This window comes from Saccopteryx leptura, chromosome 1, assembly GCF_036850995.1.
Source record: "Saccopteryx leptura isolate mSacLep1 chromosome 1, mSacLep1_pri_phased_curated, whole genome shotgun sequence".
Taxonomy (NCBI): domain Eukaryota; kingdom Metazoa; phylum Chordata; class Mammalia; order Chiroptera; family Emballonuridae; genus Saccopteryx; species Saccopteryx leptura.
This window is the reverse complement of record NC_089503.1, coordinates 1,834,782-1,859,677: the sequence shown is the minus strand read 5'-3', so window position 1 is coordinate 1,859,677 and position 24,896 is coordinate 1,834,782. Positions and strand designations below refer to the sequence as shown.

Here is a 24,896-nt window from a genome sequence, read left to right as displayed (position 1 = left end):
TCTAGCTGAGCCCCCAGGGCCAGGCCCCCAGGTTCCTCTCCTGGGCAGCAGGGCAGGCCCGTGGTCCTGTGCTGGTGGCCCCCTGCCCCCTGCCTGCACCCCAGCCTCTGCGGCTCGGTGCAGGACGTGGCCTGAAGGCCGTGACCGCTGCTGGGCCCCACCCCGCCCAGAGCTGCTGACTCGGAGAAAATGGAACAAAACAGGGCTGGGAAGGGGGGCGATATTGGAAAAACAGCCCAGCCCAGCCGTGGAGGCCTCACGGGCCGGGAGGAAGCAAGCCTGACTAGGGCCCGCCAAGTTGGATTTGATCTCCATGAGTCACCGGCAGCAGGGAGCTTGGGCGGGGGGCTCCGGGGCTGGGGCCCCGCAGCTGGGGTCAGAGCCGGTCCAAGTGAGGGCTGGGACCGCTCGCACAGGCCAGAGCTTGTACCCGGACTCTGGCCAAGGGCGGGGCCGCACGTATCCCCGGCCAGGCGTCCCTGAGCGCCCGGGTCGTGCTGACCCTCACCCAGGAACACCCACCCGCTCTGCCCCTGCTCTGGGCCCGTCCTCCCTCAGGTTTCCTCTGCGGTGGGACCCCCGGAGTAGTGCCTGACCCTCAGTGTCCCCCCTCTGCCTGGGGTGCAGGACCAGGGGAGCCGGCCCTGGGCTGGGGGGGCGGGGGGGCAGCTTACAGCTTCTCCTGCTCCAGGGGCGGGGGGGCCGGGCTGCCTCCATCCTGGTCCTGCACCCCCAGGTCCCTGTCCCTCTCCCGCCAAGGACGTTCCTGGGCAGCCTCCTCCTCATCGTCCAGGTTCCACTGCGTGGCCGGCCTGGGGGTGGGGGTGGGGACACACGGACAGAAGGTGACCTGTCGGCCCGCGCCCGCTTCTCCCAGACAAGCAGGCCCCTCCGAGGCTGCCGGGTGAGGTGAGGGGCTGGACCGCCCGGCCTTCCCCGGGTCTCAGTTTCCCGTCTCCTGGGCAGAGGTCACGTGATGTGGTTGCAGCGTGCCCTCGGCTTGGGGGTCTGTTGCGGGGATCGCTAGGCGGCTGGCATCTGTGTGCCTCCCGGTGACGGAGGAGCCCCAGTGTGGAGGCCTGGAGAGACCCGGGGACCCCCTTCCACCGGCCTGGATCCCTGGACCTCACCAGAGCTGGGGTCCAGGTCGGCTGGCTTTGGCCCCAGGTGGGGGCACCCCTGGAGGGCACGGAAAAGGGTGCTGGAGGTTCAGGAGCTGACCGCGGCCACCGGACAGCCGGTGCCAGGGGTCCCCCCGAGTCAGTGGCTGCCGCCTCGGCCAATCGGGCACCCCCAGGCTGGGCTGGGGTCAAGCAGGGGCAGGCCCAGCTAGACGGCCACCTAACTACTTCGACCACCCTGGCTGGGTGGGTCTTCCCTGTTTCCCAAGAGCATGGTGACTTAGGAGAAGAAGAAGGTGGCCACACAAGAGGGCCTGAGGCCCAGAGAAAGGCCTGCCTGACCGTGGAGATGGGGGCTCTGCAGGGTCAGTTCACCCAACGCCACCCCCACCCCTCTCAGAGCCCTCTGTGGCTTCTTTCTGGGTTACTTCTTCAAACACAGGGAAACTGAGGCTGGCCGCAGAGCCAGGCACAGGAGAGCTTTCTCTCTTTCACTCGGAGCTACGGGAGGTGGACCTGGGGCTGAGGGGCAGGGGTCTGCAGCTGGCCCGGGGAGACCGGGCACCCCCCAGCCCGGATCCCCCCTTCAGCAGGGCGCAGGGCGCCCCCCGGGCCTCCGCCCCTCCTGCCCGTGTCCGCTGCCTGACCCCACAGCTTGCAGCTCCCTATCTTCTGGGCCTCCGCCCCGCGGCCTCAGCAGCCAGCGTGATCTAATCTCTCCTAAGTCTCCTTGGAGCCTCTCAGACAAAAGCCAGGCCCCTCCACAGCCTCGGTTCCAAGGCCCGCTCCCCCCTCCCCGCCCCCGTGGCTGTGGGACTCTGGCCTCCGCACCCCCCTTCCTCCCTCCGTCCACCCCCTCTTCCCGGCCTCCCAGGCTCCGGAGAGCCCTGATTCCTCACACCTGGTCCCATCACACGGCACCTAAGCCCTGCCTCCCCCTCCCAGCCCCCCTGCCGGCCCCGCTCCAGGCCCTGGGCTGGGGGCTGGGGGCCCCTTGTGTGTGCAAGGTAGAGCCCGAGTGGGGAGGGGGCCTCTCCTCAGCCTGAGCCCCGCAGCCCCTCTAGACAGGGGGTCGAGGGCGGTGGGAGGGCAGTGTCGGGTCCCGGGCTGCGGGGCGGAGGGAAGGTGCCCACTGGCTCCACTCTGAGGCAGCCTGGGGGGGCGCCCGGGACGAGTTCTTGGAGGGCTGAGGCGGCCATTTTGTTCCCCTTGCTCTGTGTCCACGTGTTCGTGTCGGGGTGTTGTGAACGACGTGGGTGCGCGGGGCTGTTCTCCTGCGCCCCAGACCCCTCCGTCGAGCCCTGGGGGACCTGGCCCACACTGTGACTCAGGCTTGGGCACAGGCAAGGGCCTGGGGTTCACTCTCACGGCCATGGGTGTCCAGGACAAGAGCCCATGCAGGCCTGTGCTTGGGGCCCACGTGGCCGGGCCTCCCCGGCACACAGAGATGCCCACACATTCCCCGTGAGCCCCCCACTCAGGCTCACAGAGGCGCACCCCCCCACAGCCCACGCCGCAGGCACGGGGCGCCCACCCAGGGCCGTGCACGTGCAGCGCGGGCCTGGGAACAAGGTGAGGACAAAATGGCAGCCCCAGCCCCCAGCGCTCTGTTTACTGTTTTCCCAGCCATCGCCCTGACAACGGCCCTGGGAGAGGCCCAGGCACATGTGCTGAGAACACCCTCCCGGAGGCCCCTTGGAGAGCGGCCCCCCTCCCTGCTCCCACCACTGCACGGGACCCCCCTTCCTCCCCCAGGCCTCGTGGGCAGGGAGCGCGGTAGGGGCAGAGAGAGAGAAAGAGAGAGAGAGGGTGCAGGGGTACGGGGGGGACGTCTCCTAGGGTCCCCCCAAAAGCCCCTGGCTGGGAGAAGCCACCCCAGAAGGCAGCCCCCTGACCCAGCAGCCCCAGAAAGCAGGAACGTGGAGCCCGTGAGGCCCCCTTCCCTCCTGCCTGCCTCCCCCCTCCCCTCCCTGCCGCCCCAGGATGTGAGTAATGCGGCCCCTCCTGGCCCCCTCCCATGACCTCAGCCCCTCAACTGATCCACAGCTGGGCTCTGTTCTGGGAACTGAGGTGGGGGTGGCTCTCCTGGGGTGGGGTGGGGGGCCTCTGGCCTGGGAAAGGCGCCCCCCACCGCCCCCCTCCCCGGCCAGAGGCCCAGACCCCTTGGCACGCTCAGAGGAGCTGTCAGGACGCTGGCGACAGCCCGCCGCCTGCGGCCCCAGCTCCGCCGCAGCAGCTGCAGGGGATTTGCTGGTTCCTAAGCAGATGCAATTAGGCGATTTCCTGTGTCTGTTCTGGCTCCCCGCTTGAGGCCCAGGGTTCAGCCCTGGGGGGGGGGGGGGCGGGCGCGGGGGTGGGGGGGGGGGCCCCTCCCTGTGTGAGAGGCTCCAGCTCGGGGAAGGGGGAAGGGGGAAGGGGGGGCCGGGCCCCCTCCCTGTGTGAGAGGCTCCAGCGCGGGGAAGGGGGAAGGGGGAAGGGGGAAGGGGGAAGGGGGGCCTGCCCCACCCGTGAGCCCAAGCTGGAAGCCTGCAGGCCACGTGAGGCTCCCCAGTCTAAGTGGGGGTCCTCTCCCCGCTGCCCTGCCGGCCGCTGGCCTGGCCTGGCCGGGTCCACTGCCCACTGCCGACCGCCTGCCAGCCCCCAACTCGAACCACCCGCCCCCCCTCCCTCCCTCTCCGCTCCTTCCTCCACAGCCCCCAGGCCCCTCCAGCAGCCAGGCCTGGCCCTGCCATCTGCCCACCGCCTTCCTCTCCTGCCTGCGTGGCTGGGTCCAGAGGGGGCTTGGGGCCTCAGCCCTGTCTCAACTCTGCCCCCTGCAGGCAGCGCCTGGGCGGCCCCTCCAGCCTCTCAGCCTTGCCACAGGATGGCTCCGGCCTTGGGGGAGAGCTTGGGGCTGAGTCGGGGTGCAGGGCCCCGCTGAGGGAAAACCGGGGAGCTAGACTCCTCATGGGGGAGCTTCTCAAATAGGCCCACAGGGGCCTCCTGGTCACTAGTCCCCTTGGACACCATGGGCAGCAGTAGGCTAGGAGAGGTCTGGGAGCAGGGCTGGTCCCCCCCACCCCGCCACCTTTGTGCCCAACCTCCCTGGGGTCTCTCCCACGCCACAGACCGCGTGGAGGGACACTTGCAGAGGGACAGGCCGTGCGTGAGTGGAGGGACGTGACCCACAGAGAGGAGAGGCCTCCTCAGTGCAGCTTCCGTGACAGCACAGGCCCCGGGCAGAGGTTGGGCTCTCTGGGCAGGGGGCAGGGAGGGGGTTCGGGAGAGGGTAGCACCCGTGCCCCGCCACTCGGGCTGCCCTCACAGGCTGTGCCAGGCCGGGCCCTGGCCCAGGCAGCCGGGGGGACAGTGATGGTGTCACTGGTCCTCGCAGGGGCAGCTGGGGCGTGCGTGTGTGCTGCCGGGAGCACAAAGAACCCTGAGCTAACAAGCAAGCAGGTGGGTGGTGGGTGGGGTGCAGGAGCCCCGCAGGCCCCAGGCAGGGGGTGTGGGCACAGCTGCAGCTGTCGGGAACGCCCCCCCCCCGCCCCCCGCCGCCCTGGCGCTGGTCCAGCCGGGGCCCCTGCAGCAGCACCTTTCTGAGTGTGCCTGTGCTTGGCTGGCCCGGGAAGAACTGGGGGATATAGAAGGGGGTGCCCCCCGAGTTCTGGTGGGGGGGTCACAGCCTCATGAGCCAGGCAGACACCCTGCTGGGCACCCCAGGAGGTGACTTTAAACTTGGGTCCCAAAGCTGAGCAGGGGGGTGGGTGTCTGTGGGCCAGGGAGGTGGTGGGGAGGCAAGCACCCATAGGAAGGCCGCGGGTCCCACAGACCCTGGGGCGGCAGAGGCCTGGCCGGGGAGAGGGGCGGAGGTCCCCGGGTCGCCCCTGGGGCAGCAGAGGCCTGGCCGGGGAGAGGGGTGGAGGTCCCCGGGTCGCCCCTTGGGGCAGCTCCGGCAGGCAGGGCCCGTGCCAGCCCAGGTTAGTGTTCTGGAAGGAAGGGCCAGCCAGGACACGGAGGGAGAAGGGACAGGCCAGGAGGGTGTCCACCCACACCTCGGAGAGCCCAAGGGGGGTAGGTTTGGGGGAGGCATGGAGCGGAGCTCGGGTGTGCAGCGTGGGGTGGGGTGTGGGGACCCCAGAGAGGTGGCCCCTGGGGAAGGACTGCCCACGAGGAGGGACAGAGCTTTGCGGGGACGGTCAGTAAGTCCAGCGGAACAGGGAAGGCCAGGAGCACGGGTCGAGGCCCTTTCTGCCTCCTCTGTGGACTCTCCTCCGGCCAGGGTGCCTCCAGGTCAGAGCCGAGGTCCAGCCTGGGGGGTTCCTGATGCCCCTCATCGCGCCACCACCGGGAGGCTGGCCTCACTCTCCCCACGTGCGAGGCCAGGGGGCTGGCCGGGGCAGGCACAGAGGGGCACGGGCGCCTGTCTGGACCTCCCCCGTGGCTGTTAGTCCCAGCGAGGTGGAGGGCAGGGCAGGGCAGGGCCCAGGGCCCGGGGCAGCTCCGGGTCTTGGAAGACTCGAGGCAGATTGGCTCAGCGAGGGCTCCGGGGCCACAGCAGACTCCGAGCAGGGAGGCGTGTGGAGTGGATGGTGATTGGAGGGACAGGAGGCGGGTGTGGGGAGGAAGGGAGGACCGAGCAGAAGGGACGGCAGGGCCAGTGTCCGGCAGACAGTCCCTCAGCCACCCAAGGGGGAGAGTCCCAGCCGGAGCCAGGGGCCCAGGGAGAATGAGAGCAGCGAACCCCTCCAGGGAGGATGGAGGCGGGGCCGTGGCGGGGCTGTGGTCTCTCTGACCCCTGCTTCCCAGAGCAGGACCCTCGACCCCACTCTGGCTCCCCGTCTGCACAGGGGGGCCCTGGCGCCCCCCACTTCCCAGAGCAGGACCCTCGACCCCACTCTGGCTCCCCGTCTGCACAGGGGGGCCCTGGCGCCCCCCGCTTCCCCGAGCAGGACCCTCGACCCCACTCTGGCTCCCCGTCTGCACAGGGGGGCCCTGGCGCCCCCCACTTCCCAGAGCAGGACCCTCGACCCCACTCTGGCTCCCCGTCTGCACAGGGGGGCCCTGGCGCCCCCCGCTTCCCCGAGCAGGACCCTCGACCCCACTCTGGCTCCCCGTCTGCACAGGGGGGCCCTGGCGGTCTCTCTGACCCCTGCTTCCCCGAGCAGGACCCTCGACCCCACTCTGGCTCCCCGTCTGCACAGGGGGGCCCTGGCGCCCCCCCAGGCGAGGACCGAGACCGTCCCGGGCAGGTCCAGCCCCTGCTTCCGCGGGGCAGCCGGCTGGCGGCAGACCTGTGCCCCGAGGAGGACGCCGCAGCCCCGGTGGGGGCCGGCCCAGCCCGTGCCCCACACTGTGTCCCTCTCGGCCCTGGTGGGGAAGCCCTGAGAAGCTTCCTGGAGGAGGAGACATCTGCCCACAGAGCTGGCTACCCCATCATCAGAGATGAGGGCTTCCTACCGGCTCGGGCCAGGGCTGCAGGGCTGGCCCCAAAGGGCCAGGCCCTGGGCTGGTGTGTTCTCCAGGGCACCCTGCCCCATGTTGGGGGAGATAGGGGCACAACCAAGGAGTCTGGGAGCCCAGAGCTGGCGGGGGAAAGGCTGCCTGCAGTGGGGCATGGGCCGCAAGGCCGGGCATCGTCTGGTCAGCCTCCAAGAGGAGGGCCGGGCACACCAGCTCCTTCCCAGCCCTCTGGGGGCGGAGGGCTGTGTGACCTGGGCAGTCAGCCTGCCCTCTCTGAGCCGCGCAGGAGAGAGGCCAGCCTGTTGACGCACATCTCTGCATGGACACCGGCATGGGGCAGGGCGATAGCTCCCTCATCACAGTGCGGGCCCTGCAAGGCTCTGCCAGGCTGCGCTCGTCTTCCTGGGGGGGGGGCACCTGGGGGCACACTTGGCGGTCTGTCCCACCCAGAGCCACCATAGCCAAGACAACCCCTCCTGCCAGTCCTTTTTGGCCGGCCCCAAGGGCAGACTGGCCATGGACGGTCTCAGCCTCCAGACAAGCCCCAGCCCTCGCCTCTCTGGGCCTCCGCTCCGCCTGCCCGTGGTGGCCACCTCCAGCTCCCAGCACCCCACTTCAGCCCGGGGCAGGCCGCCTCTCCAGGGTCAAGGAGCCCTGGCTTTCGTATCCCGCTCAGTGGGGGCCGTTGCCCCCCCCACCCCAGCCCTGCCAGGCTCCCCGCTGCCCCCGCGACACCTGACCCCCTCCACCTGCTCCATGGTCTCCTCGCCAGCCCAGCTTTGGGGTCCTTATAGGTCTCCCCTCCCTGGGGCCACAGGCTAGGCGCCCCCCCACCCTCAGCCAGGTGCTAGGAAGCCGGAGGTGAGCACGGCCCCTCACAGACCTCAGCGTCTGCCAGGAGAAGCTGCGTGGGGCCGGCCCCGACCCCCGACACTGGGTGCAGCTGGCAGGAAGTCCTCTCAGGGGAGCCCCTGTGCCTGTGCCCAGCCCGGCTGGAGGCGCGAGGGGACACGGTGTGCAGAGGAGGGTGCAGCACACCCCTGTGGGGGTGTCTGGGAGACACCGAGGGACCCTCCCCACACAGCAGAGGAGGGTGCAGCACACCCATGTGGGGGTGTCTGGGAGACACCGAGGGACCCTCGCCACACAGCAGAGGAGGGTGCAGCACACCCATGTGGGGGTGTCTGGGAGACACCGAGGGACCCTCGCCACACAGCTTCTTTCTCTCCCCATCCTCCCCAGGGCCCCAGATTGAAGTCCCCCCATGACCCACCATCTTCCGCACCTCCCGTGTGGGTGCGGCCGGGGAGACCGTGGTGTGGGAGGGGGCCGCTGTCCCTACGTCCCACCCCGTGTCCATCTGCCCGGCTGAGCTGCCCGCGCAGACTCGGGGGCACAAGGGACCCTGTCCGGAGAGCGGCTGTTCCCCGAGCCCTCGTGATACCCCTGGCCCTTGGGGTCCTGCTCAGTTTCCCCCTCGCCCGTCTCAGGACCCACACAGTTCCTGGGGGGGGGACCAGGCTCCAGATGCTGGTTGGGTGCCTGCAGCCCCAGGCCGCCCGTCGCACCACCTGACCCAAGGATACCCGGGCGGCCGGGGGATTCCCACCATCCGCCCAAACGGCCCAAAGGAAAGGTTACCGTGACAGAGTTGCCACCACCCAGGTGGCCACACAACGGCAGGCAGGTCCAGCCCCGAGGAGTCTGTGACCCCACAACCTTCCTCAGAGGAGCTTTGCCCACTCACAGGTCTTCCTTTACAATACGGCTCCACGGAGCTGGGCCCCGGGCCTTTGAAGACCCTGCCAGGACCAGGAAGTGGGCACTTGGGCCTCAGGCCCCTCTAATGCCAGGCTTCCCTTCCTGGGGCCTCAGAGGCTCGTCCCACACCATCCACCTCTGCCCCAAAGCCGGTACAGAGTCCTGCCGACGGGCCGGTCACCTCCCTCTGGATGGGCGTCCTACCTCTTATGATGTGTTCCGCGGTCAGCGTCTTCCACACCTCAGCCCCCATCTGCTCTGACCCGCCACCCTTCCGGGCTTGGGGTCGGAGGTCAGGGCCTGCCCCGCTCCGGGTTGTCCTCCCTGTTGGACCTAGCAGGGCTGCGGCCGGGCTGGTCCGTGCTCACGGTCCTCCCTCCGCCCTGCACACTGCGCACACAGGTCCTTCCGTTCCCCTCCGCGTCACTGACCACAGTGCTGCAGGGGCCTGGGCCAAGTGCCACGCAGCCCCAAGACCTTCCCCGTGCCCCGCCCTCGGCACTCGGCATCCTCCGCATCAGACAGTCACCCCTGCCCCCTCCGACGCCCACACGCCGCCTCGCTCGGCCCTCCCCCCCCGCCTCCCCCCCCCACCCCGCCCCAGGACCGGACCAGGGGGGCTGACCACACGGCACCCCAACTGACCAGCGGCCCCGGCCACCTCTCCAAGCCCAGCCCAGCCTCCGAGGGGAGCCGGGCGCTGCGAGCCGGGCTGGGGCCGCCTGGCTCAGCTCTCGGGCGCTCGCTCACGAGGCCGGGCTCTGGCACGCTCCCTGACACGCGACTGGTGGCTGGCACCGGCTGGAGCCTCTCCATGCCTCTCTCCTCTCCTCCCGCCCGGGGGCCCGGACCCACCGCCCACCCCGCCGCCGTTGCCAAGATGGTTCTCGTGTCCTGTCCAGCCCCGGGGGTCCCCGCAGCAAGCCAGACCTGGCTGCCCACCTGGTCGAGAGCCACAGCCGGGCCTCCGACCGCCTGTCCGTCTGTCTGCTCTGGCTCTGCCCTCCTCAGGGATCCTGTGCCCCCCCCCCAGTGCATGGAGCAGCCAGACCCTCGGCCCGGGGCCTCGGTGCCAAGCCTGACCCCGGAGCCCTGGACGCCCCCCCTGGCCCCCAGCCCCTCACCCTGGCTCCCTGGCGCCTTGACGGGTCATTCCGAGGTGGGGGTCGGGAGGGGGGAGAAGGCACAACACAGAAGTCTGGGGCTTTGCCACCAGACGAGCCCTAATTCAACCTCCCCTGTGTGCCCTGCGGTCTGTGCCCCTTCTCGTTCTGCGGAGCCCTGCTGCCCCCTCCTCACCCCGAGCGAGCGGCGGGCAAGACCTCCAACCTCCCTGGGCCTCAGCCTCCTCGGGGCGCACCCAGGGACACAGAGCTGGCACCAGCGGACCCGCGAGACTCCCGTGCGCCCCGGGTGTCCTGCTGACCGAGGTCAGGTGGACGTACCCTGGTCCTCTGCCCCTGAGGCCCCGGGCCAGGGGGCCCCTCAGCGGGAACAGGCCCATTTAAAGGGCAGAGTGACCCCTCCGCCACCCGCACACGGCTCCTCACGGCTGTGCTCCTGTCAGCCCGTGGCAGACGAGGAAGTGGAGGCTCACTTGGCGGTGGCGGGGGTGGGGGGCGCTCACCGGAGCGCTTGCGGCCCGAGGGTGGCACAGCCAGGGCTCAGGACCCATGGCCACTGAGAGCAGGCGTGGGACAGCAGACAGTGACAAGGACAGGTCTCTCCACTTGGGGTCCAGTCCAGGTGTGGAAAGTCCATGATCGGCCCCTCCCCCGGCCACTTGCTTTGCCCCTGGCCCTCTCTCTGCCCCACCGGCCTTCTGTGGCCCCCACCTTCCCTGAGAGGCAGCAGCGGGCACTCGATGGTGCTGCCCACTGCCTGGGCTCGCCACCGCCCCGCCTGCCCCTCCGGTCTCCCCTCCACCGTGTGGGGACCACGTGGGGGGACTGAGCAGCCCCTGCAGCCCCCACAGCCCCCGGCACCTCACCTCCTGCCTCGTCCACTCCTTCTCTCTGTCTCTGTGGCTTCCCCTTGGTCTCTCCCTCCTGACCACAGTCCTGTCCCCATCCTGTCCCTGCTCGCTCCGGCCTGGGGGGGCTGCCCTGTCCCCACCCTTCCTCTCTCTGGGTCACGGGGGTCGCCTGCCCGGTCCCCTCCTCCCTTCTCCCACCGCCCGCACAGGTTCCGGCAGAGCCCGCGGGACGCAGGGCGCCCGCCCCGGCTGCACCCCCTGACCTCCCCTGCCCGCCGCGGGCAGCGGCCGGCCCCTGGGCTGTGCTCGCCCTTTCTGGGGAGCCCCGGAGCCTGACCCCACTCGGTGCCCGGGGCCCCGCACCTTTCTTCCCGCCCGGCCGTGGGCTGCCGGGGGGCTTCTCGCCCCTGAACTCCCTCTCGCAGCCCGATGCCCACCTGCCCCGTGGACACCTGTGTGGGCCGAGCCCTGGGCACCAACCTGAGCTGAGCCGCTCGGCGTGTGATGAGGAGCTCCCGGGGGGTCGTGTCCCTCCAGCCACCCCTGGGGGCCGGCAGCCAGGGATGCCTTCTCGGCACGCTGGCCGGGGTCTGGGGGGTCAGCCCCCAGGTGCCTGGGGCGCCCTGGCCGCCGCTCCCTCACCGCTCTGCCCCGCTCTTGTTCCCAAGCTGGAGCTGGAGCCCGGCCCGAACCTCAGCGCTCTGGGCTCCTGCCCTGACACCCTGCCCAGGGGGCTGGGCCACTTGGTCCCTGTACCCCCCGCTGCCGGCCCTCCCGGGCTCCCGGGCAGCACCCGCGCTGGCCGATGGACCACCCTGTCCCGAGGCAGTGCCGCCCACCGGACTCTCGGCCCTGCCAGGGCGGGGGGCCATCCCACCCCCAGATCTGGGCCTTGGGTGGGCCTGAGGCAGCCACACCCCTTTGGACACTGTGGTTTGGAGGCCTGGCTTCCCCCAGCCCCTTTGGGGGGCAAGCCCGGCCTGCTCCGGCCTCAACCCTTGCCCGGCTGGCCACATCGGGGTCCCCAGAGGCCTCCTGGGCATGGCTACCCCGAGTGGGAAAGCCAGCACAGAGATGGCGTGGTGTCTGCAGTGGACGGGTGACTAGAGCAATGCCAGAGCCCCCCCACCCCCTACCCACCAGGGTCCTTCAGCCTCCAGAGCCCCCTCACTCCGGGGACCGAGCCTGAATACCGTAAGGACAACAGCAGGGTGACCTGGCCTGGCTGCCTGCTCTGGGCCAGCCCAGCCCCCGCCTCACAGAGCCAGGCACCCAGGACACAGGGCCAGGCACCCAGGACCATGAGGACAACAGCAGGGTGACCTGGCCTGCCTGCCTGCTCTGGGCCAGCCCAGCCCCCGCCTCACAGAGCCAGGCACCCAGGACACAAAGCCAGGCACCCAGGACTATAAGGACGAGGCAGGCAGCTCAGGTGACTTCTGAAAACCGGTGGGCTTGGGGTCCCCTGCCTCCCTCTCATCATCCCTAACCCCGACCTGGCCTGGCCTGAGGGGAGCCTGGTGGCAGGAGCGGGCAGGGGAAGGTGTGGAGCTTGGCACCGGGCACTTGCGGACCTGAGGGCCAGCCCCAGGGTCCCGGCCTGGCAGCCCGAAGCTGGCAGACAGGGAGGAGCCAGACTCCGGACGGCCACACCACTGGCCACAGCCCCAGGAATAAACCCAGTTCAGACGAGAACAATGCCGGGGTGCCTCGCTTATCCCAGAGGGAGGGGGGGCTCCCTCCGGCGCCCCCCTCCCTGCCCCGTGCCCTGATATGAGTGCCGGGAGAGCCGCAGAGGTCCGCCAGAAACGACCGGGGCGACACAGCAGGGGGCTGCCCGCTCCCATGGTGAATGTGGGCAAGGCGGCCCCCTCCCCGGGCCTGGTCCTCTCACCCGTCAGACGGGGGGTGGGGGTGGGAGTTAAATCTCTCAGAGACGGAGAGGTGAGAACCGGGGTGAGGGTGCTCCAGGGTCCGCTTGGCGGGCCTCACACATCCCTGAGGGTCTCAGGAGCCCAGGAGGGTCTGGGGTCGGTCAGTGCCTGCCCGTGAGCACCTCCCTGTCCAGCTTGGAGGGTTTGCTCCGGGTAGCATTTCTGTCTTTCTCTATAAGGGACTCCCCTGCTTCCCCACAAAGGGTGTGCCCAGGGAGGTCAAAGGGGCACTTCCTTTGCCCTGACCCACTGGCCGTCCACCAGCAGGCCCACAGGGTCTTGTGCCCAAGCCTGTCCCCCATCCCGGCAGAGCCAGAGCTGTCCTGTCCTGTCCGCACCCTGCCCGTGCCCCCAGCATGCCCCTTGCTCACCCAGGGCAGCAGCCTGGGGCTGGGTCTGGGGCCAGAACCTCAGCTGGGTGGACGCTTGTGGCCCAGGCCCTCCTGTGATGAGGAGTGTGGGCCCAGCCAGGTTCAGAGGTTCTTCCTCTCTCTTCTCAGGAGGCCTTGGTTTCCCCATTCGTTAAATGGCCTTGGTTAGGCCCCCGGGGACCGGACCCCAGCACACCTCAGTCCCAGGTTCACAGAGTTCCCTGGAGGGTTACCGTGGTGACTCTTGGGGGGACACAGATCTGGGGAAGGACTCGTGGGGTGCCCCCTCAGGAACAGGCAGAGGGGGCTGCCAGGGAGCACGCCCTGTCACAGGTCCTGCCTGCGTGGTAGTTCTCAGGCCGTGCCGGCGTGAAGCCGGGGAGAAGCCATTACTCCGTGTCGTCAGAGACCTCGCGCAGCGGGTCCCTCCTCCCTGCCAGAGTCGGGCCTTGGGTGGACCTGGGGATGCCAAAAGAGGCCCACCCGAGAGCTTGCCCAGCATGCTCCATGCCCTCCAAGGAGGCCTGGAGTCAGCTCACGGCCTGGCAGACGAGGGATAGTCCTCTCAGCTTGGGAGAAACCAAGGCAGGCTGCATGGAAGAGGCAGCATTTCAGCTAGGCCTTAGGTACCTGGAAGGGTTGAGGAGGAGGAAGGGCATTGCAGGCGGCTCAGAGGGAAGTAGTGGTTGGGCCCTGGTGTGGAGCCGTGGCTCTCAGCCCGCCTGCAGCCCAGCTCTGCAGAGCTTTGGCCCATTGCCTCTGCCCTCTCTCTACGGCTCTGTGAGGCTGGTGCCCCCACACCACGACTTCACAGAGGGAGAAACTGAGGCCCAACGAGCCTCGAGGAGGCAGGGGCCAGCATTCTGGCCTGGAGACGCTTTGAGCGCTCCCCACGCAGGGCGGGTGTGCTGGGGGCGGTGGCTGCCCGGGCTGTGGAGTCCAGGGCCATCACCTGTAAAGTGGGGGTGTCTGGGTGGGTCCCCACGGTCTGTGGGGCCACAGGTGAGGCCTCCTCAGGAGCTGTGTTGGGGATACGCTCTTCATCCTGGGAGCACTGAGCTGGGGCAGAGACCCCGGGCCTCAGGGTGCACGCAGAGCAGCGGCCGCTGGAGGCCCACGGGCGCCGCTGAGAGAGGGCGCGCACCTGCACGCACCTGCTTACAGCCCTGCCGGCTGGGCGCCTCCCTCACCCTGCCCGCAGCACAGGGCGGCTGCTGCAGGGCTGGGCTGGGCTCCTAGGAGAGTCTGGGGGGAGCCCCCTGCCCGAGGCTGGCCTGGCACAGCCGCCTCGGCCCGGGCTTGGCGGGCGCCCATCGTCCGCGGGCAGTGCGGGCGGTGCGGGCGGGCGCGGACATCCTGTCCTGCCCTCCGTGCCCCGGTCTGGGACACAGAGGGACGGCACCTACCTCAGGAGGCTCTCCAGGCCCTGTCTGCTAGAATTCCTCCTCAGGAGCGCCAGGCTGCTCGTGTCGCTGGTGGCCACCCGCCTGGCCGGCGACCTGGCCTGACCCCGGCCCTGGGGACGCGGCGGCTCCTTCTTCAAAGCTGCTCGGGCCTGTCTGCCCTCCCTCCTGCTCCTCCTCCTGCCTCTTGGACCCTCTCCCCCCTCTCTTCCTTTTCTCCCTTCTTTCCCTTCCTCCCTCTCCACTCCTTCACACCCTCTGTCCCTGTCCCTCCATCTCCGGTGGTGGCCACTCCTCTGTCTGGTCTGGTCTCTCGGGCCCCGATGCCCCCTGTCCTGTCTCCTCTGTCTGACTGCTGGTCTATCCTGGGCTGTCCAGCCCCTGGTGTGTGTGTGGTGGTGGTGAGGGGGGGTCTCCTGGGCCGACTCCCTGTGGGCTGTCCTCCGTGCCCCCTTTGTCCTGTCTCTGGGCCCCCTCCTCCTGCAAGGGGAGCAGCTGCTTCTCTTTTGTTCCCCCCAGTCCCCTCCTCGCCTCCCCCCCCCTCGGTCTCCTCCACCTACACAGCCCCCTCCTTCCCCGACTAGTAAAAACGTCAGAGAGAAGTCCTCCCCAGCACAGCAGCCGGGGCCCAGTGGGACCTGGTGGCCTGCGAGGGGCAGCCTGGCTCCCTCACCTCCTCTCTGTCCCTCTCTGCCCCCCCTGCCAGCTGCTCCCTGCCTCACCCACTCGCTCTTCTCATCACCCCCTCGCCCGCCCCGCCAGCTCCCGGGATGCCTGCTCCCCACGTCTGCCTCTGCATCCCTTCGAACCTCTCTCCTGGCCTGGCCTGGCCTGGCCTGGCCTGCCCCTGGCCCTCCGCTCTGCCCTGCATCTGCCCTTTGAGGCCAGCTCCCCTGCCTGCCTCCTCTGCCCCCCACCGCATCCTTCCCTGCCCGGCCTGGTCCTGGGCCCTCTGCCCCTCGCCTGTCTCAGTCCCTGGTCTCCCTGGTCCCAAACTCAGCCCCTGTCTCCTCTTTTCCCTGTGGTGTCTCTTTGTCCCTATCTTTGTCTCCCTCCCTCCTTCCTTCCCCCTCCCTTCCTCTCCTCCCTCTCTTCCTCCCTCCCTCCTCTCCCTCCCTCCTCTCCCCTCCCTCTGGGTGCTCCATTTTCCTTTGTTTATTCCCAGCCTTTCGGCTCCTTTTATCACCTCAAGGGGGAGGCCGGGCACCCCAGGGATCCTCTCTGCTCCCCAAATGGGGAAGCCGCTGCCCTGACCCAGCCCTCACCCCCCGACTGGCCCTGGGAGGTCAGAGGAGGAAGACGCCAAGAGGTCAACACCAAGGCGGCCTCTCCGGGTTGGTGTCCACACTTCCCGAGAAGTGGCAACTGGGCACAGGGTCAGTGCGGTGCCCTGGCCAGCCAGCCGTGGCCCCTGGCCCTTTGGCCAAGGCCCCAGAGAAGCAGCCCAGCCCACTGTTTCTCCGGTTGGGCTTAGTCACCGTGACTCACTGGAGGCTAGTGGCCGGACAGGGGCGGGACTGGACTCACTTGAGGGAAGTCACGGAGGGCTAGTCTTCCACTCTGGGGCTGGCCCGCTGGCCGACGCTCGCCACCGCCGGGAGGTGGGCCCCACGGCGCCCGCGTCTCAGACGGGGAGACCCAGGCTCAGACGGGATCCCGAGGTCTCAGAGCCAGGGTGCCTGGCAAAGCCAGAACCACGAGCCAAGTCTGCCAAGGGGTGGCCACCCCAAAACTGGCTCAGAGAGGCCGTCTCTGTGCAAAGGGCCTGGCCTGCCCCCTCCAGCCCCGCGGCCGCTCTGAGGGGACACGCGAGGACACTCAGGGCAAGGTTTCGATCACCCCCGGCAAGAGCGGGTGGACGCACGAATGAATCACGCACGGCATGAAGGCAGTTGTGTTGGAAGTGGCCGCCACGGTCGGAAAAATTCCACATGGGCCCGTAGCGCCGGTCGGCCGGCGGTGACTCAGGTGGTGGCTGGCTGGTGGAAGCTCTGTGGGGGTCAGGAAGTCTGTCTCAGATCCCCCCCTGTCCCCCCCTCACATGTCAGGCTGGGTCCTGGAGAAGAGCCCAAGTGTCTTCCCTTCCCCCCACGGTCTAGGAGGAGCCGAGAATGTAGGGAGTGCCGAGGAGACAACTGTGCCCACTGCTGTCCCCAGCGCCCAGCCGGAGCTGCGGAGACCTCGGGATTCCGGGGGGATGAGGAGGAGGCAGGGGCGGCAGCCGGGCCGGGAGGGACTCGGGGGACCTGGCGTCCAGGAGGTGCGTCTGGGCTTCCTGTTCGTCCCCACTGCCCATCGCCACCCCCTGGCCTCCTGCTCTCGGGCTGGAATCCCCAGCACTGCCAGGAGTGAAATTTGCCAAGGCATATTTTGGTTCGAAAGAAGGAAAAATATTCCCACAGGGGAGAGGGCTGCCTTGGGATTACGGGAACTCCCTGACACGAAGAACTTAAAATAGAATGACACAGATTTCTATCAGAAATGCGGAAGAGCGGGAAGTGGCATGAGTAGGGTCTTTTCTAAACGCAGTGATCAGGACTCAGAGTTTTACAGCTAGGGCATGTCTTAAGAGAAACAACGGGCAGAGTATTGCACCTCAGCCCTATTATTTGTCCTTCCATTCATCCATTCATCCTCCTCTCCACTCACTATCCTTTCTCCATCGACCATTCATCCATCTGTCTTTCCACCATCCATCCATCCATCCATCCATCCACTCATCCATCCATCCATCCACTCATCCATCCATCCATCCACTCATCTATCCATCCATCCATCCATTCACTCATCCATCCATCCACTCATCTATCCATCCATCCATCCATCCATCCACTCATCCATCCATCATCCATCCATCATCTATCCATCATCCATCCGTTATCCATCCATCTATCATCCATCCATCCATCCATCCATCCACTCATCCATCCATCCATCCACTCATCCATCCATCCATCCATCCATCCACTCACCCATCCATCCACCATCCATCCATCATCCATCCATCTATCCACTCACCCATCCATCCATCCATTTATCTTCCCATCCATCCATCTAGCATCCATCTATCCATCCATTCATCCTTCCTCTCGATATAGCCATCTACTTTTCCACACACTGTTTATCAATCCATTAGTTTCTCAGTATATTTATCCAATCAATTATCCACATAAACACAATATATCCTTTCCTCAATCTATTCAATTCACTCAATACATAGGAACCCATGTTCATCCATCTCCCTTTACAATTCTTTATTGAGCAAGGATCCATCCATCTACCCATCCATCCATTCATTTACACATACATGCACACATACTTACAGCCAACCACTTGTCTACATGTCTTAACACATATAAAACACTTAGAAAAAAAACAACCATTCAGCTAGCCATCCATCAATGTGGAACATAGTAACCACTCAATGTACGTCAGTCACTATTATCGATATGTTCAGCCGCCAATTAGTGCACCCACTTGCCTGGCTACCCAACCAGTGAATTATCTGTTTATTCCCGAATACGTCCCTCTATCCCTTCAAATACTCTTCTGTCTATACTTTCATTCACCTCTCCAAATATGTTAGTATTTACCCATCCCATTCCTACATCCGTTCGTGCATCTTATCTGCCCATCCACCTATATGACCACTCATCTTTGCACCCAGCAAGTAGAGCATCCGGTTGTGCGTCAACACATACGTGTTTGTCCTGCTACATACGTATCTGTCCACTGTGTTGCCCGTTAAGCCATCCAAATGAGTTAACACTTAAAGCAGTCACTGAAGAGTAAACCTTTAGGGGTCCCCAAACTTTTTACACAAAGGGCCAGTTCACTGTCCCTCAGACCGTTGTAGGGCTGCCACATACAGTGCTCCTCTCACTGACCACCAATGAAAGAGGTGGCCCTTCCGGAAGTGCGGTGGGGGGCTGGATAAATGGCCTCAGGGGGCTGCATGCAGCCCGCGGGCCGTAGTTTGGGGACGCCTGAAAATATTCTTTACTATTATTTTCATCCATCCATATGCCCTACGTCCGTATTTCATCCAACCAACCTTTATTTATTCACCCTTCTGTTTATCTTCATATAATTGCCCTTCTATCCACTTAGTTTTCAACAAATTTACTCAGCTCCGTTGTCATTTGGAAGGTGCTAAGACTCCAGTGTGAACCAAGTTCCTGTTCTCTCACAAGGCTGACATTTTTGTTGGGGGGGGGACACACAAGAAAATTTAAGTATTTACCGTGATAAATCGGATGATGGTAAATGCTGTAGGAAAATGTAACTCAGGGCACGAGGATATGGAGTTCTGGGAGGGAGTGATATTTTATATCGAACGGTCAAGGAAAGCCTCACAGGAAGGAATTGGCCTTTCTTTATTTGAAGAGAGACGAGAAAAATGAGAGACACCTCTATGCATCGGTGGGCCAAAGAGAGAGCAGTGATTGTGTTTGTTCATCACTGTCTCTTCAGCAGTTTATCTAGTGCAGTGGTCCCCAACCTTTTCTGGGCCACGGACCGGTTTTATGTCAGAAAATATTTTCATGGACCGGCCTTTAGGGTGGGATGGATAAATGTACAAAATAAAATTATGCGACCGGCGTAAAAACTGTAGTATTTTAAAATATAATTGTCGAACTTACGAGACAAGCGTCAAGAGTGAGTCTTAGACGGATGTAACAGAGGGAATCTGGTCATTTTTAAAAAATAAAACATCGTTCAGACTTAAATATAAATAAAATGTAAATAATGTAAGTTATTTATTCTTTCTCTACAGACTGGTACCAAATGGCCCACGGACCGGTACCGGTCTGCGGCCTGGGGGTTTGGGACCACTGATCTAGTGTCAGCCATGTGTCCGTTTAATCACTATCTGCATACCTTTCCGTTTGTCTATCTCTCTATATATTTTTCCATCCCTCCATCTAAAAATCTATTCGTTATTCATATCCATCCATATGTCCAACTCATCTGATAATCTTCTATTCATCTGTGCAGTCATTTATTTATCTACATTTCACCTACCAACCCACTAAACCATATTTCCATTCCATATGCCCATCTACTAATCCATCCATTCATTTATCCATCTACCCATCCACCTATTCATCCACTCATTCATCCATCCATTCACCTATCCATCCATCCATCCATTATCCACCCACCCATTCATCTACCCATCCATTCACCCATCTATCCACCCCATTTATCCACCCATTATTATCTATCCATCACCCATCTATCCATTTATACATCTATTCACCCACCCATTCATCTATTCATCCACTCATCTACCCATCACCCATCCATTCATTCATTTACCCACCTACCCATCCAGTCAACCACCAATCCACCCATCTACCTATCTATCCAACCATCATTTGCCTACCCAGCATCCATCCATCCATCCATCCACTGACCAATCATTCATCCATCCATCCATCCATCCATCCACTGACCAATCATTCATTCATCCATCCATCCGTCCATCCATCCATCATCCATCCACCCATCCACTCACCAATCATTAATCCATCCATCCATCCATCCATCCATCCATCCATCCATCCATCCATCCGTCTGCCCATCCATCCATCCGTCCGTCCATCCATCCACCCGTCTGCCCATCCATCCGTCCGTCCGTTCGTCTGTCCATCCGTCTGTCCATCTGTCCATCCATCCGTCTATCCACTCACCAATCATTAACCCATCCATCTGTCTGTCCTTCCGTCCGTCCATCCATCTATCCGTCCGTCCGTCCATCCGTCTGTCCGTCCGTTCATCCGTCCATCCGTCTGTCCGTCCGTCCGTCCATCCACTCACCAATCATTAATCCATCCATCCACCCATCCGTCCGTCCATCCATCCATCCGTCCATCCGTCCGTCCACTCATCCACCCGTCCATCCATTCATCCGTCCATACATCTGTCCGTCCGTCCATCCGTCCATCATCCATCATCTACCCAGTTGTTTCTACTTCTTATTCTCCATCCACCTTTTCCTTCATTCCTACTTTTCTCCATCATTGAACCTTGATTTTCCTTTTTTTCTTTCTTTTGTGACTAAGATATAGTTCATAAGGTTGTGACCCAAGAAGATAAGAGAGCAGACCCTGAGAGTCTAGTAGGCTGAACGCCACAATCGGACCTCGGCAGGGACTGGAGAAGCAGGAATTTGCCCTCCTGTTTAGACATTCTCATCACCGTCCACCCCCACACCCACTCACAAACCTATGCTCACAGAGCAGTATCCCAGTGAGAGGCACAATGGACAATGAGAGCTCGCGGCTCGCGGGGGCAGTGCCGGAGGGAGGTGGGTCCGGGCCGGGGGCCTCCGTGGTCCCCGCGTGGCCCCAGACAGAGAAATGTCTCTGACATACGGAGAAGAAGCCTCCGAGTGGCCGAGCACCCCTCCGTCTCACGTGTGCCTCCATCTGGCGAAGGGCGAGGCCCAGGGTAGCCGGTGGTGGAGACAGTGGTGACCCCGGAACTTAGGGTGGGGAGGTGACCAGGAGCAGGGCTGGATTCTGAGGAAGTGGACCAGCCAGATCGATCTGTCCTGAGTCCCATCTCCTCTTGAGAGGAGGTCTCGAGGGAGGAAGAGGCCGCCTCGGGTCACCTCAGAGGCACAACCAGCAAAAGGGCAGCTGGGTCTCAGAGGAAGGGGTGTGGACCCCTGGCGTGGCGCAGCCGTGCCCCCCTCCGAGCCCCTGCGCAAGCCTAGCCCCTGGGGAGAGGGAGGTGGCTGCCCCAGCACCACGGCCTCCACGGGGACTGTCACACTCCCCACGTTGTCCCCCGCAGGTGGGCTTTCCCGGTGCGCTCGTGGGCATGAGGGTGGGGTTCTTTCCCTTGCCTCGGGCCCCAAGGTACCTGGAAGCCTGGGGGACGGGGACCCTCCAGGGCAGGTAGGGGTCGTGTGGTGCAGGTATCAGTGGGGGGGGGGTCTGCTGTCCCTGCTCCATGGGGCCCGAGTCCCTCCCACTCCCGTGTGGGGAGGTGGGTGTCTGGGAGGGGGCTCCAGGATCCCCAGGAGGACAGACGGCACCCCTCTCTACCCCAGTGACTCTGCGTTTCCCACCTTGGAGGCAGTTAGCAGATGGAGTTTGGACAGAACCGGCCCGGCCCCAGGGGAGGACCAGGGGCTTTCCTCCCCGCCCCCGTCTGCCTGGGCCTGGCACCACAGGTCTGTGCTGGCCCCCAGCCTGCTCTCTCTCTCGGTGGGTGTTGGGGAGAGGCGGGGGACCCTGACCACATCCCTCTAGACCGCGATGTCCCCTCTGGATCTCAACCCCAGCCTGCTCTCTCTCGGTGGGCGTTGGGGAGAGGCGGGGGACCCTGACCACACCCCCCTAGACCGCGATGCCCCCTCTGGATCTCAACTCTCCCTGGTAGAGAGGTCCTGACTATCTGCCTCTGGAACTTGGGGTTGAGGAGTTTGGGAACCCCCCTCTGCTGGCTCCCTGATGGCCTTGGTCCCCAGTCCTCGGAAGTCCCTGGAAAGAGCATCTCTGGCCCAGCAGGGCGGGGGCGGGGGTGGGGGGCTGGGACGTGGGAGGGGCCAGGCCGAGTGAGGAAGAGGCTGTCACCTCTGGAAAGAACCAGGCTGTTCTGACGGGCCAGTCTCATTTCTGCTTTCTGGGCAGGCCCCCGGGATGCCGTCTCGCTGTTCCCCATTCCAGATGGACGTCAGAAGCGCCCCCCTCACCCTCGCGAACACCTTTGGGTGCAGAGCCATGGCGGCACTTCATAGGGTCAGGGAACGTCCACAAGGACAGTCCAGCCACTCCTGGTCCCTTGGAAGCCTTGCCGGGTCCCGGGTACCCTGACCCAGAACCCGCAGCGGGTATAGGCCCCCCAAAAAGAGTCGGCAGGGAACGAGTGTCAGGGAGCGGTCTCTCCAAACCAGGGCCATGCAGGGCCCGTCCGGGGCCCACTGCTGGACAGCAACCTGGTCCTTTAACTCAGTGTCCCTCCCTGTGAAAGGGGAGGCGTTGGGACCGCGTCACGGGGCTCCGCAATGACCACCCCTGTCTGGAGAGATGGGCAAAGCCCAGCACGAGGGGGTGGGGGGCACAAGCTCGCAATCTGAGTAGCATCTGCACAGATGGGGAAACTGAGGCCTCAGGGAGTGGGATGATTTGCTCAGAAAGTACTGGTTCAGGTAGGAGTCAGTATCTGATGCCGGATGTGCCCCCACCGCCCCCTCCTGCGGGCACTTGGCGTTGGGAGTTCTGGAGAGTGGGGCGCGGTTGTGCTCAGCCCTGCCCCTGCGAGGAGGACCCCGGGGCGCCTCTGCCCATCGCCACACACGGGCCCATCGCTCCGGCAGCCTCCAAGGGAAACCGAGGCAGGCCAGCGGAGTTGTGCAGGGGAGGGCAACACGGTGAAGGCGGGGAGGTCTGCCCGCCGGTCCCGAGATCCTCCCGGCACTGCCCCCGAGGGGCTGCGGCGCTGTTTCCTGAGGGGGCGGAGGTCGCGAGGGGAGGGCGGGTGGGGCCGCAGTCTGCCCCCCCAGGCGGCAGCGGGTGAGCCGTCCTCTCCCTCTCCTGTGTGGAAGGGTCCAGATGGAGGCGAGAGAAAGCCAGGACCTCCAGCAGCCGCCCCAGGAGGGCGTGTCCACCCCCCGGGCTGAGCTCAGCCTCTACGACCCCTGGGAAATTTCTGGGGACCACAGACACCCCGACCTGTGGGTGAGAGAGGAGGAGGCCCACCTGTGGATCTGGGGGTCTGGCCCCGCTCTGACTGGGAAGGAGCCCCAGGACTCGGGGACCCCTTCGTCCAGCTCAGCGGCCCGCTGCCGGGGTGCCCAGCTCCACCCTCCCGCCTGAGTGGCCTGGGCACTGCCCACTGCTCTCGGCTGTGATCTGCTGTACCCGGCCGTGTCTGGATTGGCTGGGGGGGCAACGGGGTAAGAGGACCACCTAGAGGCCGGGCAGCGTGGAGGGTTCCCAGCTGTGGGGTAGTCTGAGGGCGGAGCCCCGTCCTGGGCAGGCTGAGGGGGCCGCCCACTTTCCCAGGGGGGCGGGCACAGGCGGCACCGGGCCGGCGTGCAGGGCGACGTCCTGAGACCCCGACAGACCTCGGCTGGTCTGGTCGTCAGCATGTGGAAATTTGGGGGCGGGTCTCGTCTGCTCCATTCCGCCCCCGCAGACCCCGCAGACCTCTGGGGGGCGGGGTGGGGGGTGGGGGTGGGGAAGGGGCTCCTGGTGGGGCTTCCCAGCCCTGTACACACTCCTCCTGGCCAGGGGGACTTCTCAGCCCCGCAGGAAAGCCCCCAGTTCCCTAAGTCACCTTGTGAAATGAGAAGCCACCACGCCCTGGGTCTCGGTTTCACTCTGAAAGGTCGGCGCCGTGTTGGGGTGGGGGGGGGGAGGGAGGGGGGGAGACGGGAGCGAGGCATCCCGGGGGTGCCACCTTCTGAGGGTTGGGGTGCATCGTACGGGTTCTCCAGCCCCAAGGCACACACAGGTGCAGCCCGAGGCCCCAGGGAAGGCACCAGGACGCCCCGAGGTCAGCCATACCGCCTTCCTCCTCCTGCCTGGGCTGCGGCCACCTTGGTCTGTCCTGCACAGCACCCCCCCCCCGTTTGCACGACAGCTGGAAGGGGGGACGGTCAAGGAGGAGGCCAAGGAAGGAGGCGGGGGGCGCCCAGCCAGGCCGCTCAAGCCGTGCCCTTTTATGGGCATGAGGTGACCAGGGAGCACGAGGAGCTCAGGGTTTGGATGGCGCAGACGGGAGGAGCCACTTCCGAGAGGGACACAGCTGTCCCCAGTCACCTGCTTGGTGGCAGAGCACACACACCCTGAGCCAGACCCCTTCCCGGAGGCCACTGCTCAGCCTCCGGCCACCCCCCCCACCCCCAGCCCCCCCGCAGACCCCGCCCCAGCCCCGACGTGGGGTCCGCAGGCACAGGGCGCCCTCCCCCTCCCTCACGCGTGTTGCGCACACGCCGCACACTCAGGGCGGGCGCTCACCGTCGCCCTCGCCGGTCGGGGCGTCGCTGCTGCACCAGGCGCTGCTGCCGCCTCCGGCCTCTGGCGAAAGAGCCGGGGTCAGCGTCCACTCTGCAAGTCAGCCCCGGCCGAGCCGGTGTGGTCCCTGCCCGTGGCTCCCCTCGCCTCCCCTCCTGGGCACAGCTCCGGGTGGGTGAGGCAGCCCTGGGCAGCCCATCGCCATCCTGTGGTTCTACCAGCTCACGCCTCTCCCTCTGTCCTGGACGCTGCCCCTTGCCTCCTGCCCACCTGGGTGGTGGTGTCCATCCCCGGGCGGGGTGGCTCTGCATCCCTGGTCAGACATCCGCCTGCCCCTGGAAACCCCACTTATCTAACCCCAAGTCAGCCCACTCCCATCTCCTCTGGGACTTGTACCCTGGGAGCCGTCAGACCCCCACGGTGTGGCTTGGTCGGGATGCCCGCCCTCTGCCAGCCCTTCCCCCAGGCCTGGGGCTCCCCCCTCTGCTTCTGCACGGGCCAGGCCCCCCCAGTCCCCCCAGCAGCCCCCAGAGCACAGCTGCTGTTTCCTGAGCAGGTCTGGGGGCCCGGGGTTTCCCAGCCCAGCTCTCGGGGGTGGGGTGGGGGCAGCCACAGTACAGGTGACCCTTTCTGCCAGCAACCCACACGCCAAGCCTCTCTTCATGTCCCTTCACGATCCACCCCCGTGACCAGCAGCCCTGCCCGACGCTCAGAGTGGGCACCTGCCGGCACCCCAGCCCCCATCACCACAGGGAGGGGCAGCCTTCCTCTTGGGCATCGGGCAGGCCTGGCCCCAGGCTCTCTCCGCCCCCCCACCACCTCCAGCCGCTTAGCGTCCGCCCGGCTTGCCCCACTCCGGACTCCCTCCCCACTGCCCAGGCCCCATCCTGGGCCCGTGCACCATGCAGGGCATCC

At 65.4% G+C, this 24,896-nt stretch overlaps 1 protein-coding gene across 1 annotated transcript in view; it reads right to left on the bottom strand.

Annotated features, from left to right (window-relative positions):
• LSP1 (lymphocyte specific protein 1) overlaps positions 1–24,896 on the bottom strand; it is a 40,740-nt gene that overhangs the window by 15,477 nt on the left and 367 nt on the right. The window contains exon 2 of the mRNA XM_066375788.1: positions 675–812. Within this exon, the coding sequence (XP_066231885.1) occupies positions 675–812 (138 nt within the window). The remainder of the gene's footprint in view (positions 1–674; positions 813–24,896) is intronic.